Source organism: Apiospora aurea (genome assembly GCF_038362705.1).
Source record: "Apiospora aurea strain CBS 24483 chromosome Unknown utg000007l_segment0_segment0, whole genome shotgun sequence".
NCBI lineage: Eukaryota > Fungi > Ascomycota > Sordariomycetes > Amphisphaeriales > Apiosporaceae > Apiospora > Apiospora aurea.
Window position 1 is genome coordinate 3,794,324 of NW_027117394.1, and position 17,704 is coordinate 3,812,027.

The 17,704-nt window shown below is 51.7% G+C and overlaps 5 protein-coding genes across 5 annotated transcripts; 4 read left to right on the forward strand and 1 right to left on the reverse strand.

Annotated features, from left to right (window-relative positions):
- Positions 1 to 350: 350 nt before the first annotated feature.
- Positions 351 to 741, reverse strand: PG986_011481 (uncharacterized protein; the record flags this gene model as incomplete). Its single annotated transcript, XM_066847703.1, has 2 exons — positions 351 to 671; positions 736 to 741. 2 exons carry the CDS (start codon positions 739 to 741, stop codon positions 351 to 353), a joined length of 327 nt encoding a protein of 108 aa, XP_066697194.1.
- Positions 742 to 2,218: 1,477 nt separating this feature from the next.
- On the forward strand, positions 2,219 to 2,941 carry PG986_011482 (appr-1-p processing enzyme family; the record flags this gene model as incomplete). Its single annotated transcript, XM_066847704.1, has 1 exon — positions 2,219 to 2,941. One exon carries the CDS (start codon positions 2,219 to 2,221, stop codon positions 2,939 to 2,941), a length of 723 nt encoding a protein of 240 aa, XP_066697195.1.
- A 5,520-nt stretch (positions 2,942 to 8,461) lies between these two features.
- On the forward strand, positions 8,462 to 13,980 carry PG986_011483 (uncharacterized protein; the record flags this gene model as incomplete). Its single annotated transcript, XM_066847705.1, has 4 exons — positions 8,462 to 10,587; positions 10,646 to 12,578; positions 12,767 to 12,880; positions 13,822 to 13,980. 4 exons carry the CDS (start codon positions 8,462 to 8,464, stop codon positions 13,978 to 13,980), a joined length of 4,332 nt encoding a protein of 1,443 aa, XP_066697196.1.
- Positions 13,981 to 14,065: 85 nt separating this feature from the next.
- Positions 14,066 to 14,284, forward strand: PG986_011484 (uncharacterized protein; the record flags this gene model as incomplete). Its single annotated transcript, XM_066847706.1, has 1 exon — positions 14,066 to 14,284. One exon carries the CDS (start codon positions 14,066 to 14,068, stop codon positions 14,282 to 14,284), a length of 219 nt encoding a protein of 72 aa, XP_066697197.1.
- A 249-nt stretch (positions 14,285 to 14,533) lies between these two features.
- On the forward strand, positions 14,534 to 15,535 carry PG986_011485 (uncharacterized protein; the record flags this gene model as incomplete). The annotated part of the gene is made up of 4 exons (XM_066847707.1): positions 14,534 to 14,701; positions 14,935 to 15,108; positions 15,342 to 15,364; positions 15,427 to 15,535. 4 exons carry the CDS (start codon positions 14,534 to 14,536, stop codon positions 15,533 to 15,535), a joined length of 474 nt encoding a protein of 157 aa, XP_066697198.1.
- Positions 15,536 to 17,704: the final 2,169 nt, after the last annotated feature.

Consider the following 17,704-nt stretch of genomic DNA (forward strand, 5'->3'; position numbering starts at 1 on the left):
GGGGTAACCCTAAGGTAAGTAGGGCCGCTTGCGTCTGTGGTTGCCTCCCAGTAGTCTCTTTTCTCCGTGGAGATGGTTCTTGGATCGTACAGAAACGTCTCGGAGATGTTGACAAAAGAGGTGGATCGTCGAGCCCCTGTCTGTGCATCTTTGGTTTTACATCCATAGTACATGCAGGGTTTCCTGACCGACGAGGGACCCGCCCATCTACACATGACGCATCTGACCACGAGCACTAGAGGTTAGCTATGGTGACACTATGATCTTGCAAGTACTGTAGCCAGGGCGTCCAGTGACAGATCGGACAACATGAGTCGCACGAGACGAAGAAATAAGCAGATAGGACACTTTCAAGTTTCCTGCAAGTAGGAATCGTGCGTCTGCCGCTTCTTATACTCCGAGCTCATCCAAGTCACCCAATCACTCTGAATATGATCATTTCGATCGGCCAGCTGGGTCTCCAACAGGCTGGCAGAGACCACCCCCTTTTCTCTGCGACCATGGTTCCGATTTTCCCCTTCACCGCGCCCCAGCTCACCCCGAGCGGCGGAGTCTGCACGTGGTAGTCGCCCGGGGTCCCAGGCTACGCCGCTGTTGGCGAACCGACCATGCCGGCTCCTGTGGCTGCTCCGGCTCATGACGAGCCGTCCGCGGGCCCAATATTCCAGGGGCTGCGCGGTAGGTAAGAGAGACATTCGTTGGCATGGGCCTACATGGTCAAAATAGTGAGCTTACCTGCATATTTGGTCCCGCGGTGAGACCCCGGATGGCGATGGGGCACGGCTTGAACTCGGCATTAGGATCCAACACGCGGGTAGAGCTATCTACGATCAGGACCTAGATCCAGACTATACGGATATTGGTATCCAAACGGATTCTGCTGCAGGCCGCGCCGTTGCGGGTGATGGCTAGCCTTTGCCACGTGGCGCGCGATACATTCTGGGCCACGTCGCGCCTCAGATGGGACCCGCGGGCCGCGTGTAGGGTCACTGTGTTGGAGGATGTAGCTTGAATCCCGCGGGGCTGGAGGACTGTATTTTTGGCCGAAGGGCTCTAGTAGTCGGCATCTCGTATTTCCGGCCACGTCTATATTTACCCACGGCACCTCGCTTCGAGAGTGGCCAGCACCGAGTGTCGGCTCTCTGGACAAGACCGACGGCCCAACCTTGAGGCCAGGAGCCTCCTTTTTAGCCACGTTATCCGAGCCCACCGGGACGTGCTGGTCGGTGATGTCGACCGGAGCGTCAGATCCTGGTGCCCGCTCCTCAGCTGGGTTTTGGTCTTGCCCGGGATAGTCACGCCAGAAAACAGGCAGTACTCGCCGGCCTTGATGTGCAGGACGCCGCTACCCGCCAACGAGACCTTGTCGAGAACATCCTAGACTAGCCTCGTCTAGCCGCCGCGCCCGGTACAGGGTTGGGGGGTGGGTGCTGGCTACTCTGAATGAAGTCGGGACAGCTTGCCTCCCTGTTTGGTCTGGAGCTGGAGCTGGGGCTTGGTATAGCCACCGTTGGCGACTCTTTGCGTCAAAGGTAACATCATGCCAATGGAAACATGTCCGAAGAACGGCGTGGCGACTTTTCACTGACAGTGAGTACCGTAACCTAGCCCCCCCGGAGTTTACCATTACGGTCGTAAAGGCTATAGACGTACTCAAGAGACTGGTCTTTTACTTGTAGCTATACAATTTGCTGCGCCGTAGATAGATGCGATGCATCCCTCCATGGTCGCGCCCGGGATCTGGTGGTAGTCAGCAAGCGGCCACGTGCGCCACCTTCATTCTCATGCTCAAAGTAAGCAGCATCGCAGATGGGTCAGTCATATCTAAAACTCACAAACAACGCACGTGGGCATCAAAAGCAGGAACCACAACTCGCGATGCTGGTTCTTCAAGAAGCATTTCCGGTAGGTAGTCAATATAATGGCGATGGCGATGGCGCTGATCAGCTCAAGAACTGCGCCCCGCGGTCAGCGCTGTCGGCCGCCACGTTACCGCTAAAGTACGGATGACGGGCGGTACTTTGTTAGCGCACGACCGTCACTCACATCTGGATCCATTCTATCCAGTTCCAGGCAACGGATTGAATCTGCTTCATGACTCTATTCAACCTCGTCACATCCATACCTACCTGGTTGCAAGAAAACATCATGTCGGCAACGTCGGGCAGCACTACCGCCAACACCAACCCCCCACACCCCCCACATCCAGCTCCTGTGCATGCAGGACAAGTACGCCGCCGCCTTTGACGAAGCTCGCCGCCGCCACCAGCTGCCCGACACCATCTCCATCGCCGTCCACGGCTACGCCCTGTCGCAGCTGCCCGCCGCCGTCAAATTCGACACCATCGTGTCGCCGGCCAACTCGTACGGCGTCATGGACGGCGCCTTCGACGACGCCATCTCTCGCGCCCTCTCGCCCGTCGACGACTACGGCGCCCTCACCCGCGCCGTCCAGGCCCAGCTGTACCGGCAGTGGCGCGGCTTCGCTCCGCCCGGGACCTGCACCCTCGTCCAGGTCCCGTGGGACGACGACAAGTTCGCCGCCCGCAACACCCGCTCCCGCAACGTCTGGGGTGCGAAGCGCGTCGCCCTCTGTCCCACCATGCGCCTGCCCAGCGACGCCGAGTGGAACCGCGAGGTCGTCTACGAGTGCGTCTGGGGCCTGCTGTGCGCCGTCGACAACCACAACCGTGCCGTCCGCCAAGGCAAGGCGGCGGGCAATGGCGGGGATCAGGACGAGATTCGCAGCGTGCTCATGACGCCCCTGGCCACCGGCGTGGGTCGCGTCAGCCCGGAGCGCTGGGCCGCCCAGGCCGTGCTGGCGATGAAGCACTTTGAGGATGCGTCGCGGAATCCCGAGACATGGAGCAGGCTGGGCTGGAAGGAACTCGGCGATTACTCTCTCGAAGTGGAGGCGACCTGGAAGCAGGAGAAAAAGTAGGTAGACGGGCTTGACCAAGCCGAGGAAAACTGGTTTCGCTGAACATTTGTCACTTGTGATTCCAGGAACCAATTCCATGGTTGAAGCACGTTTCTTCATCAAGTTCCTTACAGTGGAAGGGTTGCGGCGACAGAATCTATGCCCCATCCTCACCTCCTACGCGAACACCAGCCACTCCTTATCGTAGAGCCTCGCATCTTTCTGTATCTATCGGTCGCAATCCGGTACAGGTATCGGATGAGGGCCTGCTTCTCGATACCGTTCTATCCCGGTTCGGTTTCCGTGGAATATTGTTTTGGGTCGGCCGATACGAAAGGCTACTGAGAAAATATCATGGACAGGTGTCTTTCCATCTCCGAGTGACCAGCCGCGATTGGAAAAGAGATGCTGAACGTCTTCTTCAAGAGCTCCCGCTTCTCCAGCCCCTCCCCCTGACGTGGTATAACTGTATCCCCCTTTGCGTTGCGCGACCTGGACTCCCGTTTGGCAGTGAGCACCGTCAAATGCTACGCCAAACACCCTGTGGCCGGAACCGCAACGGCTTTGGTAAGCCACTGCATTGCCCTACATAACAGCTTAGGCTGGAGAGCCAGCAACGTAGCCTCCGGGGAAGGGAAAGGGAGGGCGTCTCTGATTCTGTCAGACTCGTGCAAGTTGTTTCTTGGTAACACTTGTAGTCTGTCGTCGTTATGCTACCCAACGTCGGCGGTACCACTTTTATAAAGCGTGTACCTGATGCTATACTAGTGGGATCTATTTACATCGTCATAAGGGGTCAACTGGTCTATGTAAGTGGTAGCTTCATGCCCGGTCACGCCAGGGCCAGGCGGCTCCTCCGTCCTTGCATGTGTGCAACACATGTCGTGCGTTGAGGACATCGTATCTCGAAGCCTTACGCTTCCAAAGTCCCTTCAATGTCTAAGAGAAGTAGTCCGCTAGTTTAACGTGGCAGGTCTTCTTCCAAATAACCAAACCGACACGTCTGTGGAGTCGTACCACTGCTATCGTACCCCAGTGCCCGGCATCGACCTCCAGTATCTTCATCAACGGGTTCTCCTCGGTCAGGACATAGAGTAAACCACGGGCAACGCGCTCGTAAACTACACTCCATACGCTGCTAAGCGGAACTTCTCGGCCAGTGATGATATGCCAAATGTGATCTCGAGAGGATTGGCAGTCCCATCGGGGACACCCTCTAGTCATCTCCCGACCGTCACGACGAGCCTCTCATGGGCAGTTGCTCTTGTGCGCGTCGTGGTCCCAGGGGCTCTTTCGGACCCGGCGCATCGGACCAATTGATGCCCGACATGCGATGGATGTACACATGTACTTGCATATTGCCAACAAATCCTCGAGGTGCGCTGGTGCGTGGTTGTCCCGCATCGTGACTTCCTTTTGTAGGAAAACAGTAGGACGGGGCTTCTGTTTCACCAGCTTTTTGCTAACATTATTTCTGCTCTGCCGTCCTTCTTTTCCAATCTCTTCCACAATAACCTACCCTTTAATTGCCGATCGCATTGGGTTCGGAAGTGATTGGGGGTAATCGGATTATCGGCTTTCTAGACAAGACCGACGGCCTAACCTTAAGGCTAGGAGCTTCTTTTTTAGCTACGTTATCCGTGTTAAATAAAGTGGTTAGCACTATTAAATAGAAATAGCGGTACATTGCCCGCTCTTGCCGATAAATAGCCGAATTAGTTTTATAGGTATATATTTATATTAAAATAATTAAATTAAATTAAATTAAATACGTATAAATTATAATAATATATAATTTTACGTGTTTAATAATTAAAAGTTTTATATATTTAAAAAAATAATTTAATATATAATAAATATATTTTATTAAAATAAATTATTATTTATTTTTATTTATTACCATTAATATAATACTATATTATTATATTTACCTTTATTATTATTAAAACTTAATTAACGTGGTTTACCACTACGCGACGTATATTACTTAGCGACGCACCTTTTTTACTTCTCGACCTTTTTATATAAATTAATTTAATTATAACGTTTAAAATTAATTAAAACTACTCGTTATCCGATTTCTCGCTTAATTTTATATCCTTTTTATATGTTCGCGTATTATAACCTGTCTCGCCGTAAACATTACAGCGTTTTCTACCGGTCGCCCTCCGCTTCGATAAACCCCTATTTTTATTTTTATCAAGCGTTGAACGCTTCTTTTTTACTTTTTCGTTTTATAACTATTAAGATTTTTTAATAGTAAAAGCTTTTTTAAGTTAAACTCGCGATTTTTTAGCTCTCCGGCGCTTAAAAAGTATTAAATTAGCCTCTTTTAATATATATATTTTATCGCGTATAAGGGTTATTTTATAAACTATTTTAATTATACCCTTCGCTATTTAGTTTACCGTATTTAAAATCGGCGTCGAAGAGCTTCCTTAATAGGTAAACACCCTTTTTTTAATATAAATAAAGTATTTAATTATTTATTAAGGGTTAAACGGCGTTTAAAGGTTATAAGTACTAGCCGTCCCTAGACGGGATAAGTTAAATATAAGCGTTCGGAAACGTATATTTAGCTTATTAATTACCTCGTTAAGATTATAAGGTATTAAACTAGATACGCTAAATTTAAATTTAATATTAATTTCCGTAAAAACAGTAAAATACGCGGCTTTAAAAGCGATAAAAAACTTAAGCTTAGTAATATAATTTATAAAAGCCTTAATAAATAACTCGATTTCTTTCGAATAAATACGCTTTAAAAGCGAATAAAATACTATATTAAGAAATTAGAATAAATGCGATAAATAAGGAGGTATATTAATAATAATAATATTATTATCCTAATAATATACTTTAAATTTAGCCGAAATATAGTTCTCGTGGCCGTTAAGAATTAGGAGGCGGTAACGATTTTTCGTTTACGATTTAATATATTTATCGAAATGCTTAATTTAGTTTAAACTTATTTCGTTATTAGTTTAATTATTAAAAATCGGCTTAATTACTTAGTCGCTTAATAAATCGGTTTCGCGGGATTAGTTCGCGAAGTAATATTAGCCTTAAACGATTAAAAACGGCGAAATATATTAGCTTTACGAATTAATATATTTAATCGCCGTTACTTATTCCCGATTACTAAACTAAACCGATTTCGCTTTTTTACGTTACTCGGCGCGTATTACGACGAGTATTAACCCGATTATATTTATTATAAAGCCGGTTTCGTTAAAATTTTAAATATTTTTATTAATAATCCCGTATTTCGCTTTTATGTTCGTAGTTAATATAAACTAGGTAGAAATAACTTTAAAATTTTATAAAAAAGCTTTTTAATAATCGTATTAACGATTTATTTTAATTTTTAAATCCGGGTTACGGTTAATAAAGCGTTTAACTTAGTATTTACCGACGCGGTCGCCGCCGCGCGACGCGGTAAAAAGATTAGCTATATTTTTTATATTAGCGAAATTAAGAGGCATCCCTCGAATATTTAAATTAATTATATATTTACGAAGTATCTTTTTTTTAATTAGATTTATTTTACGTCGTTTCGGTCGGATTTCGCGTTTTAAAGTTCGGCCGTAAATTTAATAGCGTAAAATTAATTCGGGTATATTATAAGCTTTTATTATTACTTTTTAATTTATTTAATTTAGTCCGTTTCTATGATAAGAGTAGAAGGAACGGGGCGCTTACGTACCGGTTCCGGCTCTACTCCGCCGCCTTATATATATAAAAACTTAGGTCCCTTAGAAATATAAAAGGATAAGCGTTAGCTTTATTTTTTTACTACTTTTTACCTATCGTTACCATTTAGATTCGTGCACTTTTTATAATTTTAATATTTTTATAATAACTTACTTAGTAACAATATTAACCTCGAGAAAAAAAGGTAAAGCTTTTATAAAACGCGCCCTTTTCGATTTAAACCCGGGTAAAGAAAGCCTCGAGGACGCCCCGAATTTATTATAAAAAAGAGATCTTTTTAAGCTTATAAACGATACTACAGTTAAAGCTTCGGGTATTACGGGACTAAAAGAGCTTCCTTTCGAATCCCTTCGAACATATTTACGAAAAGAGATAAAATAGTTTATAACGAGCCGTATTTCGTTTAAACAGCGCTTTAAGGAATTTAATAATTAACGATTACGTTTTAATTACGCGGGGGATAATAAAAACCCTTTTTCGCTTTTATTACCCTCGAATAGCGATAGCGACACTTTTTCGGTATTTAATAGGCGCGATTAAAGCTTAGATTATTTTAACGACGACGCGGAGGGGGCTTTATCGGTTAACGATTCGGATATAGATTTTAATAAACCTATTAAATTCCGTTACGAATAATTAAGCTTAATTTTTATATAAACGTAATAAGAGGGCTAAATTAAAGAGCTAGGGATAATTTACGAGGCGGTATTAAAACTATATTAACGCTCGCGCGCGTGTATTTTATACGCCCGTAATTAAATAACGTTAAAGGTAAAATAATAGTTTCGGTTTAAAACGGAATTTTTTATAAAAAAACGAGGCGAAATAATTACGAAGTAACTGGAAAACTTTCCGAACTTAAACGAAATTAATAATTCGAAGTCTCGTTAACGAGGACGTTATAATTAATTTATAGTTAAAAGAAGCTTATTAATTTCTACGTTAAGATTCGAGGTAGTTTTATAAGTATTTATTATCCTTAAAAAATTAAATATATTTACGCTTTAATAAAAAACGTATATACTATTTTTTCGGGAAACTTTTTTTATTTTTACGTTAAGATATTATAAGTTACTACGAATTTATGTCGCATTTAGCGTTGTTTTTAGTGGTTTAGTGATAAACTTAGTTAAAATTCCATGGTCGTTTCTACACCCTATTTCCTATCTTTTAACGGCTGCGACGCCGCCACATTTATTTCTAGTACATTTAAACTTTGCTTAAACACTTATAACACCGGTCTCTTTAATTCTATTTATTTTTATAATTCTTAACCGTTTTAACGCATACGAATTCTTTTCTTAAAGCCCGTTAAAATCTCGTTATACGTATTTAATAAGGGATTAACGTGGCCGTTAACAGGCACGGGTTTACCCTCGCTAAATAATTATATAAAGGCTTATTTTATCGTATAAAACTTTTTATACCCCACTTTTTTTATAAAAGCTTTAAATGTTATACTTTCTTTTATAAAAGCTTTAAATATCACACTTTTATATATATATAAATAAACCCTATTCTTCGTTAAACCCTAGGCCCTATTCCACCGGCCGTTCTTCGTGAACGTATGCCCATTTGGCGTAGGGTAAGCGTCGCGCACGGGCCCGTTCCCGTAGGACGGCTTCACGTAGGACGGCGCGCGTCGATTGGCGCGCGCGCACGCCCCCGGGGGGGCCCACGTGGGGTTGGGGTTGGGGCGGCGTGGTCGAGCTGGTGTGGTTCTTTTTCTTCGGCTTGGTTCATTGGGAAAGAAAAAAAAACAAAAAACAAAAACAAAACAACGACAACAAGAACAAAGCCAGAAAAAAAAAAAAAGAAAAAAACGACATGGCGACCCCGAATGGAGACAACAGTAACGACGACGACGACGACGACGACGACGACGGCGCGCAGGCGGCGGTCGCCTTCGACCGGCCCCGAGGGGTCGTGCTCTGCCTCTTGTGCGGCGTGGGCGTGGGCGCGGCGGCGGCGCACTTCCGCAACCGGCACCGGTTCACGGGCGCGCGGCTCCAGCGGGTGCTGGCGCGATGCGGGTCGGTCGAGGGCGGCGCGCGCGATCCCGCGACGGTCGCGCTCCCAGCGGACGGGGGCGCGGCGGTCGAAGGGCTCGCGCGGCTCGCCGGCTACGCGTGCGCGCGGGATGGGTGCGCGTACCGGACGGTAAACTACAACAACATGCGGCACCACGCCCGAAAGGCGCCGCACGCCGACGCGGCGGACGGGCGTACGAGTCCCGGCTGGACGCGGGTCACGCTGCAGTCGTATACGCCGGGGCGGCACGCGCGGTATTGGATTGTCGCCGCCGACGACGACGACGACGACGACGATAACGACGACGACGACGAAGAGAAACAGGACGGCGAAGGCAGCGGCGAACCGGGCGACGGCTGGGAGCAAATGCTCGCGGCGTACAGCACGCAGCTAGCCGCCGAGGAAGCGGCGCAACGCCGTGTCGCCGAAGCGCCCGCGGGACTCGACGGCGACTCGGTCTGGGTGCGCGAGATGGGCTGGGCGCGGCACCTAGCCGGGAAGGACCTCGTGGCGCTGTACGAGGCGAGCGCTGGCCCGGTTTCGCGGGCGGTTCGGGCGAAACTACGCGACCGCGGCGCGCGGGCGGAGCAGGCGCGGCTGGCGCGGCTCGCGGGCGCGTTCGACGGCGAGGTGGCGCGGTCGCTCGAGCGGGTGGCGTGGGTCCCGCACGAGACGCTTCGCTGGCTCGAGAGCATCGACCCGAGCAAGCCGGCGGGCCGGCCGTTCCGCGCGAAGGAACACGCCGACACGATGACCCGGTACCGGGGGTACTGGCAGCGTTATCTCTGCTACTGCGTGCGGGCGCACGGGCTCGGGCGCCAAGAGGCGGAGGCGCAGCGGGGGGTCCGATTCGCGGACCGGCAGTGGGACGCGTTGGCCGACGTCGTCGACGCGCTCGAGGAGGAAGAGGAGAAGGAGGAGGAAGACGACGCCGCCGACGGCGAAGGCCGGGACGCGCGGGGGCTGTTGGGCCGCGCCGTTTTCCAGTTCTGCGTTTACTCGCTTCAGCAGAAACTCGGGGGCCGGATTTTCGAGAGCCCGCTGCTGCACTTCGCCGCCGTACTCGGGATCGACGTCGAGCGGCGGGCGTGGCGGGCGGCGAAGAACTACACGAACCAGCTCGCGGGGCTGCTCTGGTGCGGGCGGGTGTTGCTGCTCGAGGCGGCGTTCGAAGGCCAGCCGGACGACGCCGAGGCGGTTGACGTCGACGCCGTCGAGCACTTTAAGCAGGAGCACCGGGCGTGGCTCGCGGACGGCTCGCACACGCCGGTCAGCACGATCGTGCGCTGGATGGCGTACGGGAAAGGGTTCCGCCGGCAGGAGGGCGGGACGTCGGCGGTGCGGTGGGAAACGGGGCCGGAGAAGGAGATCTTGTACTACTTCGGCCAGCGGATCCGGCTCGGGGCGTTCCGGCAGGGGGCGTGCGCCGTCGTCGACGAGGCCGAGGCGCTGTTGGGCGAGCTTTGCTTCGGCGGCTGGGGCGCGCTGGCGGCCTCGCTGGATCTCGCACGCGTCGTCGATACCGTGATGTTCGAAGGGGCCGGCCGGTCGTTTGCGACGCACGAGGCGAACCGCTGGCTGCGGCCGGGCCACGCGCGGCTGGCCGAGCTCGCGCGCGCGGCGTTGTGGGACGGCAAGCGACGGCGGTGGCGGAACGGACCGGTACGGGAGTGGCTCGGCCGGCTCCAGGCCTTCCGGCGCGCCCACCTCGTGAACACGCACGTTTGGGGCGGACAGCCCGGCCGCGGCCCGGAGATCATGACGCTGCGGCACGGCGATACGCAGCAGCTGCTCCGGAACGTCTTCGTACTCGACGGGGAAGTTATGCTCGTGACGGACCGCGATAAGAACAAGGCGATCCGGGGCATCGGCCGGAAGGTGGCGCGGTTTCTGCCGGCGCGCCTCGGCAAGATGATGGTCGCGTACGTCGTCTGGCTGCTCCCGTTCGAGCGGTTCGTGGAGACGCAACCCGGCGTGCAGGGGGCGGCGCCGGCGCTCGCCCCGCTACTCTGGAGGGACGGGCGGGTGGGGGGCGTGGCAGACGGCCGAGCTCAGCAAGCAGCTCGTGCGCGTGACGGGCCAGCACGTGGGGGTCGAGCTGTCGGTGGCCGATTACCGGCACGTGGCGATCGAGCTGGGGCGGACGGTCCGCGGGCTCGTCGTGCGGCAGCTCGAGGTCGATCTCGCCGGCGACGACGACCGGGGCGGCGACGGGGCGACGGTCGAGGACGCGGCCACGGGGGAGGCACGCAAAGGGGCGCGGTTCGAATCGGTATGGGATCTGCAGGCCACGCACGGCAGCGCGGTAGCGCGGCAGCACTACGCCGTCGACGTCCGGTTCCCGAACCAGCTCCAGCCGCAGATGGTAGCGAACTTCCGCGAAATCAGCCGGCTCTGGCACCGCTACCTCGAACACGGCAATAACGGCGTCGATTTTCACGGCAAGAACGGCGTCGATTCTCACGGCGGCCACGGCGAGGAAGCCCCGAAAAAGCGACGTCGCAGCACGCACGAGCAAGCGGACGAAGATCCTATTACGGCCACGACGCCGGCGGCGAAGCGGTCCGAACCTACGCCCGACCCCGCGGCCGAACGGCGGCAACAAAAAGCCGACGGCGCGCTTAAAACGCTACTAGGCAACGGGGCGCGTTGGCGGTCGGCGGAGCAGGAAGACGCGGCTCGTCGGGTGCTAGCGCTAAAAGGAAACGCCGTGTTAATCGTTGTGCTCCCTACCGGTGCGGGCAAGAGCGTACTATTTTTGTTGCCGGCGGTACCCGCTATGCACGCGGGGGTAAGTCTCGTCGTCGTCCCGTTTACCGCGCTGATTAACGACCTCGTGCGGCGCGCAACGGACGCCGGGCTAGACTGCTTACATTGGCAGCCGGCCGAGGTCGAAGGGCGCGACGAACAAGCCCGGGTCGCGCGGCTCGTCGTCGTAAGCGCCGACGTCGCGACGAGCAGCGAGTTTCTCGCGTACGCGGACAGCTTACGCGCGAGGCGGCTGCTTCGGCGTATTTTCGTCGACGAGTGCCATACCGTGCTGATGGACGCCGCGTACCGGCCGCGGCTCGAAGAGCTCCGGGAGCTCCACCGGTTCGACTGCCCCGTGGTGCTGCTCACGGCGACGCTGCCGGTGCGGCTCGAACGCGCGTTCCGGCAGGCGATGCTAGCTGAGGAGGCCGCGATCGTACGGGCGCCGACGACGAAGCGGAACATCCGATACCGCGTTACGACGGTTACGCCGGGCCCGACGGCGGTCGAGGACGAGGTAGTACGTACCGTGATCCGGCTACAGCGCCGCTGGCGGGACGACGAAAAGGGGGTGATATACTGCCGAACCCAGCAAGCGTGTGAGGCGTTAGCGGACAAGGTCGGCTGCGCGTTTTACCACAGCGGCGTGGACGAGGCAACGCGGCAGGCGCGGCTCGAGGCGTGGATACAAAGGAAGGCCGACAACCACTGGATCGCGGCTACGACAGGGCTAGGGACGGGGGTCGACGTCCAGGGGATCGTGGCGGTGGTACACGCGGGGCTACCGTACGGGCTAGTCGACTTCGCGCAGCAAACGGGCCGGGGCGGGCGGCGGGAGGGCGAGACGGTCGATTCGGTCGTCGTTTGGGACGGGCGGGCGGCGTGGCAAGCCCCGCAGAGCAGCGACGTCGAGCAGCTCAACCGGCAGGCGATGACGTGGTTCGTACAGAGCGTTGACTGCCGGCGGGTAGGGCTGGGGACGTTTCTCGACGGGCAGGGCCTAGACTGCGCGGGGGTTCGAGGAGACGCGTGCGACCGTTGCGAACGTCAAGGACAGGGTCCGGGTCAGGGCCCGGGCCTAAGTCTAAGTGAGGGCCGGCTCCAGCGGTGGTACCGGCAGAAGTACGAGGCCGACCGGGTATTACAACGTTGGCTAGACGAGGTACGGGGAGGGAAATGCCCGGTCTGTTTTATAAAGTGGCAACAACGAGGACGGCCGGCCGAGCTTAAAAAAAAATCTCGCACGCATTTACGTCGTGCCGTACGATCCCGGCGGCCGCGTATAGCGCGTGGCGAGAGAAGCTGCGATTCGGCGAGTATAGCTGCTGTTACCGCTGTGGGCTACCGCAGGCGTGGTGTACAGGAGCGGAGGGCGAAGGGGTGGCCGGGGCGCGGTGTCCGTGGATCGACACGGTGCTCCCGGTAGCGATGCTCGTCGGGACGAGCCAGTCGCTACAGAGGCTGGTACGAGAAGCGTTCGATATAGACGCGAGCGACGAAGCGTATACCGGGTGGCTTTGCCGAACGCGGCGGGTAGACGGGGTAGTTGCTACGAACGCTTTCGCGACGTGGCGAGCGATTATATTGTCGTGTTTTTAGCCTTTATTTTTCGAGTTTTATTTTTTTTCTTAGCCCGGTTCGATGAATTGCTTTCGTATTAACCTTGTGTACTCGTTGTTGAGAGCGAAATCTAGAGCTTTTATGTCGTTGATGTTAGCTTTTTGCGGTCTTAATCCTGGTCCTAGCCGTGGTGGTCCTGGTGGTCCTGGTGGTCCTGGTCCTGGTTGTTCCAGGGTAGGTACAGGGTAGCTCCAAGGTAGGTACAGGGTAGCTACAGGGTAGCTATAAGGTAGCTTTAGTATTTTATGGTGGTCCTAATTGTGTTAATTTAATTCTTAGATAAACATAAGTGGTGTCATTCTGTCCGGAGTTGTCTGTTCCACGGACTCGGGCTATAAGCTCGTTGATGTTAGCCGTCGTGGTCTCGGCCGTGGTGGTCCTGGTGGTGGTGGTCCTGGTGGTGGTGGTCCTAATTGTTCCAAGGTAGCTCTAGGGTAGCTATAGGGTAGCTCTGATATTTTATAGTAGTCCTGGTCCTAGTAGTCCTAGTTATATAAAATCTACGATTTTTATGCCGTTGCTCCGTTTAACGTTCGCTCGAGGGCGATATCCTTTCTAACGATGGATCTTGGAATACGGGTTTGAGTCGGCCTTTGGGTTTAAAACGGCGCGGTGGTCCTGGCCGTGGTGGTCCTGGTTGTTCCAGGGTAGGTACAGGGTAGCTACAGGGTAGCTTAAATCTTTTATGGTGGTCTTATTCTTAATGGTTCTAGTTGAGTTTCTTTTTTATCTTAGCCCGGTTCGATGTATTCTTCTCGTATCGACTTTGTTAACTCGTTGTCGAGAGTGAAATCTACGGCTTTCATGTTGTTGATGTTGGCCTTTTTGCGGTCCTGGTCCTGGTGGTGATGGTGGTCCTGGTCCTGGTGGTCCTGGTCCTGGTGGTCCTGGTGGTGTTAGTCCTGGTGGTCCTGGTGGTGGTGGTTTTAGTTGCTCTAGGGTAGCTACAGGGTAACTAAAGGGTAGCTACAAGGTAGCTTTAATATTTTATGGTGGTCCTAATTGTGTTAATTTCATTTTTAGATAAACATGAGTGGTGTCATTCTGTCCGGAGTTGTCTGTTCCACGGACTCGGGCTGTAAGCTCGTTGATGTTGGCCGTGGTGGTCTCGGCCGTGGTGGTCCTGGTGGTGGTGGTCCTGGTGGTGGTGGTCTTGGTGGTGGTGGTCCTGGTGGTGGTGGTCTTAGTCGTGGTAGTCCTAGTCGTGGTAGTCCTGGCCGTGGTGGTTTTGGCCGTGGTGGCCCCTAATTATTTTAGGGTAACTATATAAGAAGCTCGACTATGTCTAGATATCCTATGAGGGAAGCGAGCATTAAAGGAGTTGCTCCGTTCGACGTTCGTGACTCGAGTAACTCTTGTTCTCTTTACCGGTAAAAGAAGGGTAGTGCGGCGTGCGGGAGATTTCAAAGTAGTTACAGGGTAGTTACAGGGTAATTACAGGGTAGCTTTAGTTTTTTATGGTGGTCTTAATTGTGTTAATTTAATTCTTAGACAAACATGAGTGGTGTCATTCTGTCCGGAGTTGTCTGTTCCACGGACTCGGGCTGTAAGCTCGTTAATGTTGGCCGTGGTGGTCCTGGTCGTGGTGGTCCTGGTCGTGGTGGTCCTAGTCGTGGTAGTCCTGGCCGTGGTAGTCTTAGCCGTGGTGGCCCTAATTATTTTAAGGTAGCTATATAAAAAGCTCGACTATGTCCAAATATCCCATGAGGGAAGCGAACATTAAAGGAGTTGCTCCGTTCGACGTTCGTGACTCGAGTAACTCTTGTTCTCTTTACCGGTAAAAGAAGGGTAGTGCGGCGTGCGGGAGATTTCAAAGTAGTTACAGGGTAGTTACAGGGTAATTACAGGGTAGCTTTAGTTTTTTATGGTGGTCTTAATTGTGTTAATTTAATTCTTAGACAAACATGAGTGGTGTCATTCTGTCCGGAGTTGTCTGTTCCACGGACTCGGGCTGTAAGCTCGTTAATGTTGGCCGTGGTGGTCCTGGTCGTGGTGGTCCTGGTCGTGGTGGTCCTAGTCGTGGTAGTCCTGGCCGTGGTAGTCTTAGCCGTGGTGGCCCTAATTATTTTAAGGTAGCTATATAAAAAGCTCGACTATGTCCAAATATCCCATGAGGGAAGCGAACATTAAAGGAGTTGCTCCGTTCGACGTTCGTGACTCGAGTAACTCTTGTTCTCTTTACCGGTAAAAGAAGGGTAGTGCGGCGTGCGGGAGATTTCAAAGTAGTTACAGGGTAGTTACAGGGTAATTACAGGGTAGCTTTAGTTTTTTATGGTGGTCTTAATTGTGTTAATTTAATTCTTAGACAAACATGAGTGGTGTCATTCTGTCCGGAGTTGTCTGTTCCACGGACTCGGGCTGTAAGCTCGTTAATGTTGGCCTTTTTGTAGTCCTGGTGCTGGTGGTCCTGGCCTTGGTGGCCCTGGCCGTGGTGGTCCTGGCCGTGGTGGTCCTGGCCGTGGTGGTCCTGGCTGTAAATGGAGAATAAACGTCGGCTAAAGTTACGAAACTAAATAATATATCTAAAACTCGGTTAGCATTGCATTCTTGTAATCCAGGTACCTAAGTGTGGTGATATGTGGATGTTAAGGTGGATAGTAGATAGACGGGCATTAGTGGTAATGGGAAGAAGTGGCGATAAAAACGAACTATAAGAACTAACTTACCTCTCAATAATGTAAAACGCAGTGGGTGTTACGAGTGGAGTATCGAATGGGATAGAAAGGGCGTGGTGATCGTGGTGGTGGTGGTCCTGGTGGTGGTAGTCTTGGCCGTGGTGGTTTTAGTTGCTCTAGGGTAGCTACAGGGTAGCTACAAAGTAGCTTTAGTATTTTATAGTGGTCCTAATTGTGTTAATTTAATTCTTAGACAAATATGAGTGGTGTCATTCTGTCCGGAGTTGTCTGTTCCGCGGACTCGTGTTGTAAGCTCGTGGATGTTGACCTTTTTGTAGTCCTGGCCGTGGTGGTCCTGGCCGTGGTGGCCTTGGCCGTAGTGGCCTTGGCCGTGGTTGTTTTAGTTGCTCCAGGGTAGCTACAGGGTAGCTACAGGGTAGCTCTAGTATTTTATAGTGGTCCTGGTAGTGGTAGTCCTGGTGGTGGAAACGAACCATGAGAACTAACTTACCTCTCAATAATATAAAACGCAATGGGTATTGCGAGTGGAGTATTAAATAGGACAGAAAAGGCGTGGTGATCGTGGTGCTAATTGCGTAAGGAGCGGATTAATAGCCCTAGCCGTGGTGGTCTTAATCGCTTTAGTGTAGCTATAGGGTAGCTATATAGTAGTTTAAGTATGTTATGGTGGTCTTAATTGTGTTAATTTAATTCTTAAATAAACATAAGTGGTGTTATTCTGTCCGGAGTTGTCTGTTCCACGGACTCGGGCTGTAAGCTCGTTAATATTAGCCGTGGTGGTCCTAGTGGTGGTAATCCTAGCTATAAATAGAAAATAAACGTCGGCTAAAGTTGCGAAACTAAATAATACATCTAAAACTCGGTCAGCATTACATTCCTACAATCCAGGTACCTAAGTGTGGTGATATATAAATGTTAAGGTGGCCGTAGTAGTCCTGGCCGTGGTGGTCCTAGCCGTGGTGGTCCTGGCCGTGGTGGTCCTGGCCGTGGTGGTAGTGGCGATAGAAACGAACTATAAGAACTAACTTACCTCTTAACAATGTAAAACGCAGTGGGTATTGCGAGTAGAGTATTAAATAGGATAGAAAAGGCGTGGTGATCGTGGTGCCAATTGCGTAAAAAGCGGATTGAGGGCTACGACAGTTCCCTACCGAAGTTTATGAGTTTGTGTGGTACATGAAATTATTTTGGCGAAGGCTCCATTAAGCTTAAAGTCTATTGGATAAAGCTTATGTAAAAGGCGAAGGTAGTTGTAACTTTACCTAGGCTACCTCGGCAGGAGAGCTGTGTACAGGTTCACGATGCGATTCGAGCGCAAGGTCCTGTATACGGTAGGAAGACGGAGATGCGTGGTGATGAGAGGAGTGTTGCTCTAAATGAAGGAGGAGAGCCCGGTGACTCCCTAGGCCCTATTCCGCCCGGTTGGCGTAGGGTTCGCGTCGCGCACGGGCCCGTTCCCGTAGGACGGCTTCACGTAGGACAGCGCGGCCGGATTGGCCGGTCGCGGCCCCGCCCTACTTAGGGTAGTTTTATAGGGTGGTGGGGCCCTGCAATTTGCGGAGCTGGCCCGTCGGAAAGGATAATAACGACGACAACCCGTTGGTTTGCGAAGCTGGCCCGTTGGAGACGATAATAACGACGACGACAACCCGTCGGTTTGCGGAGCTGGCCCGTCGGAGACGAAATATTTTATATAGGGTGGTGGGACCCGTCGGTTTTGCGAAGCTGGTCCGTCGGAGACAATTAATAATAACGACAACGATAACCCGTTAGTTTACGAAGCTGGCCCGTCGGAAATAGAATAGTTTTTATAAAGTAGTAAAACCCGTTGGTTTTGCGAAGCTAACCCGTTAGAGGCGATAATGATAACGACGACAACCCGTTGGTTTGCGAAGCTGGCCCGTTGGAGACGATAATAACGACGACGACAACCCGTCGGTTTGCGGAGCTGGCCCGTCGGAGACGAAATATTTTATATAGGGTGGTGGGACCCGTCGGTTTTGCGAAGCTGGTCCGTCGGAGACAATTAATA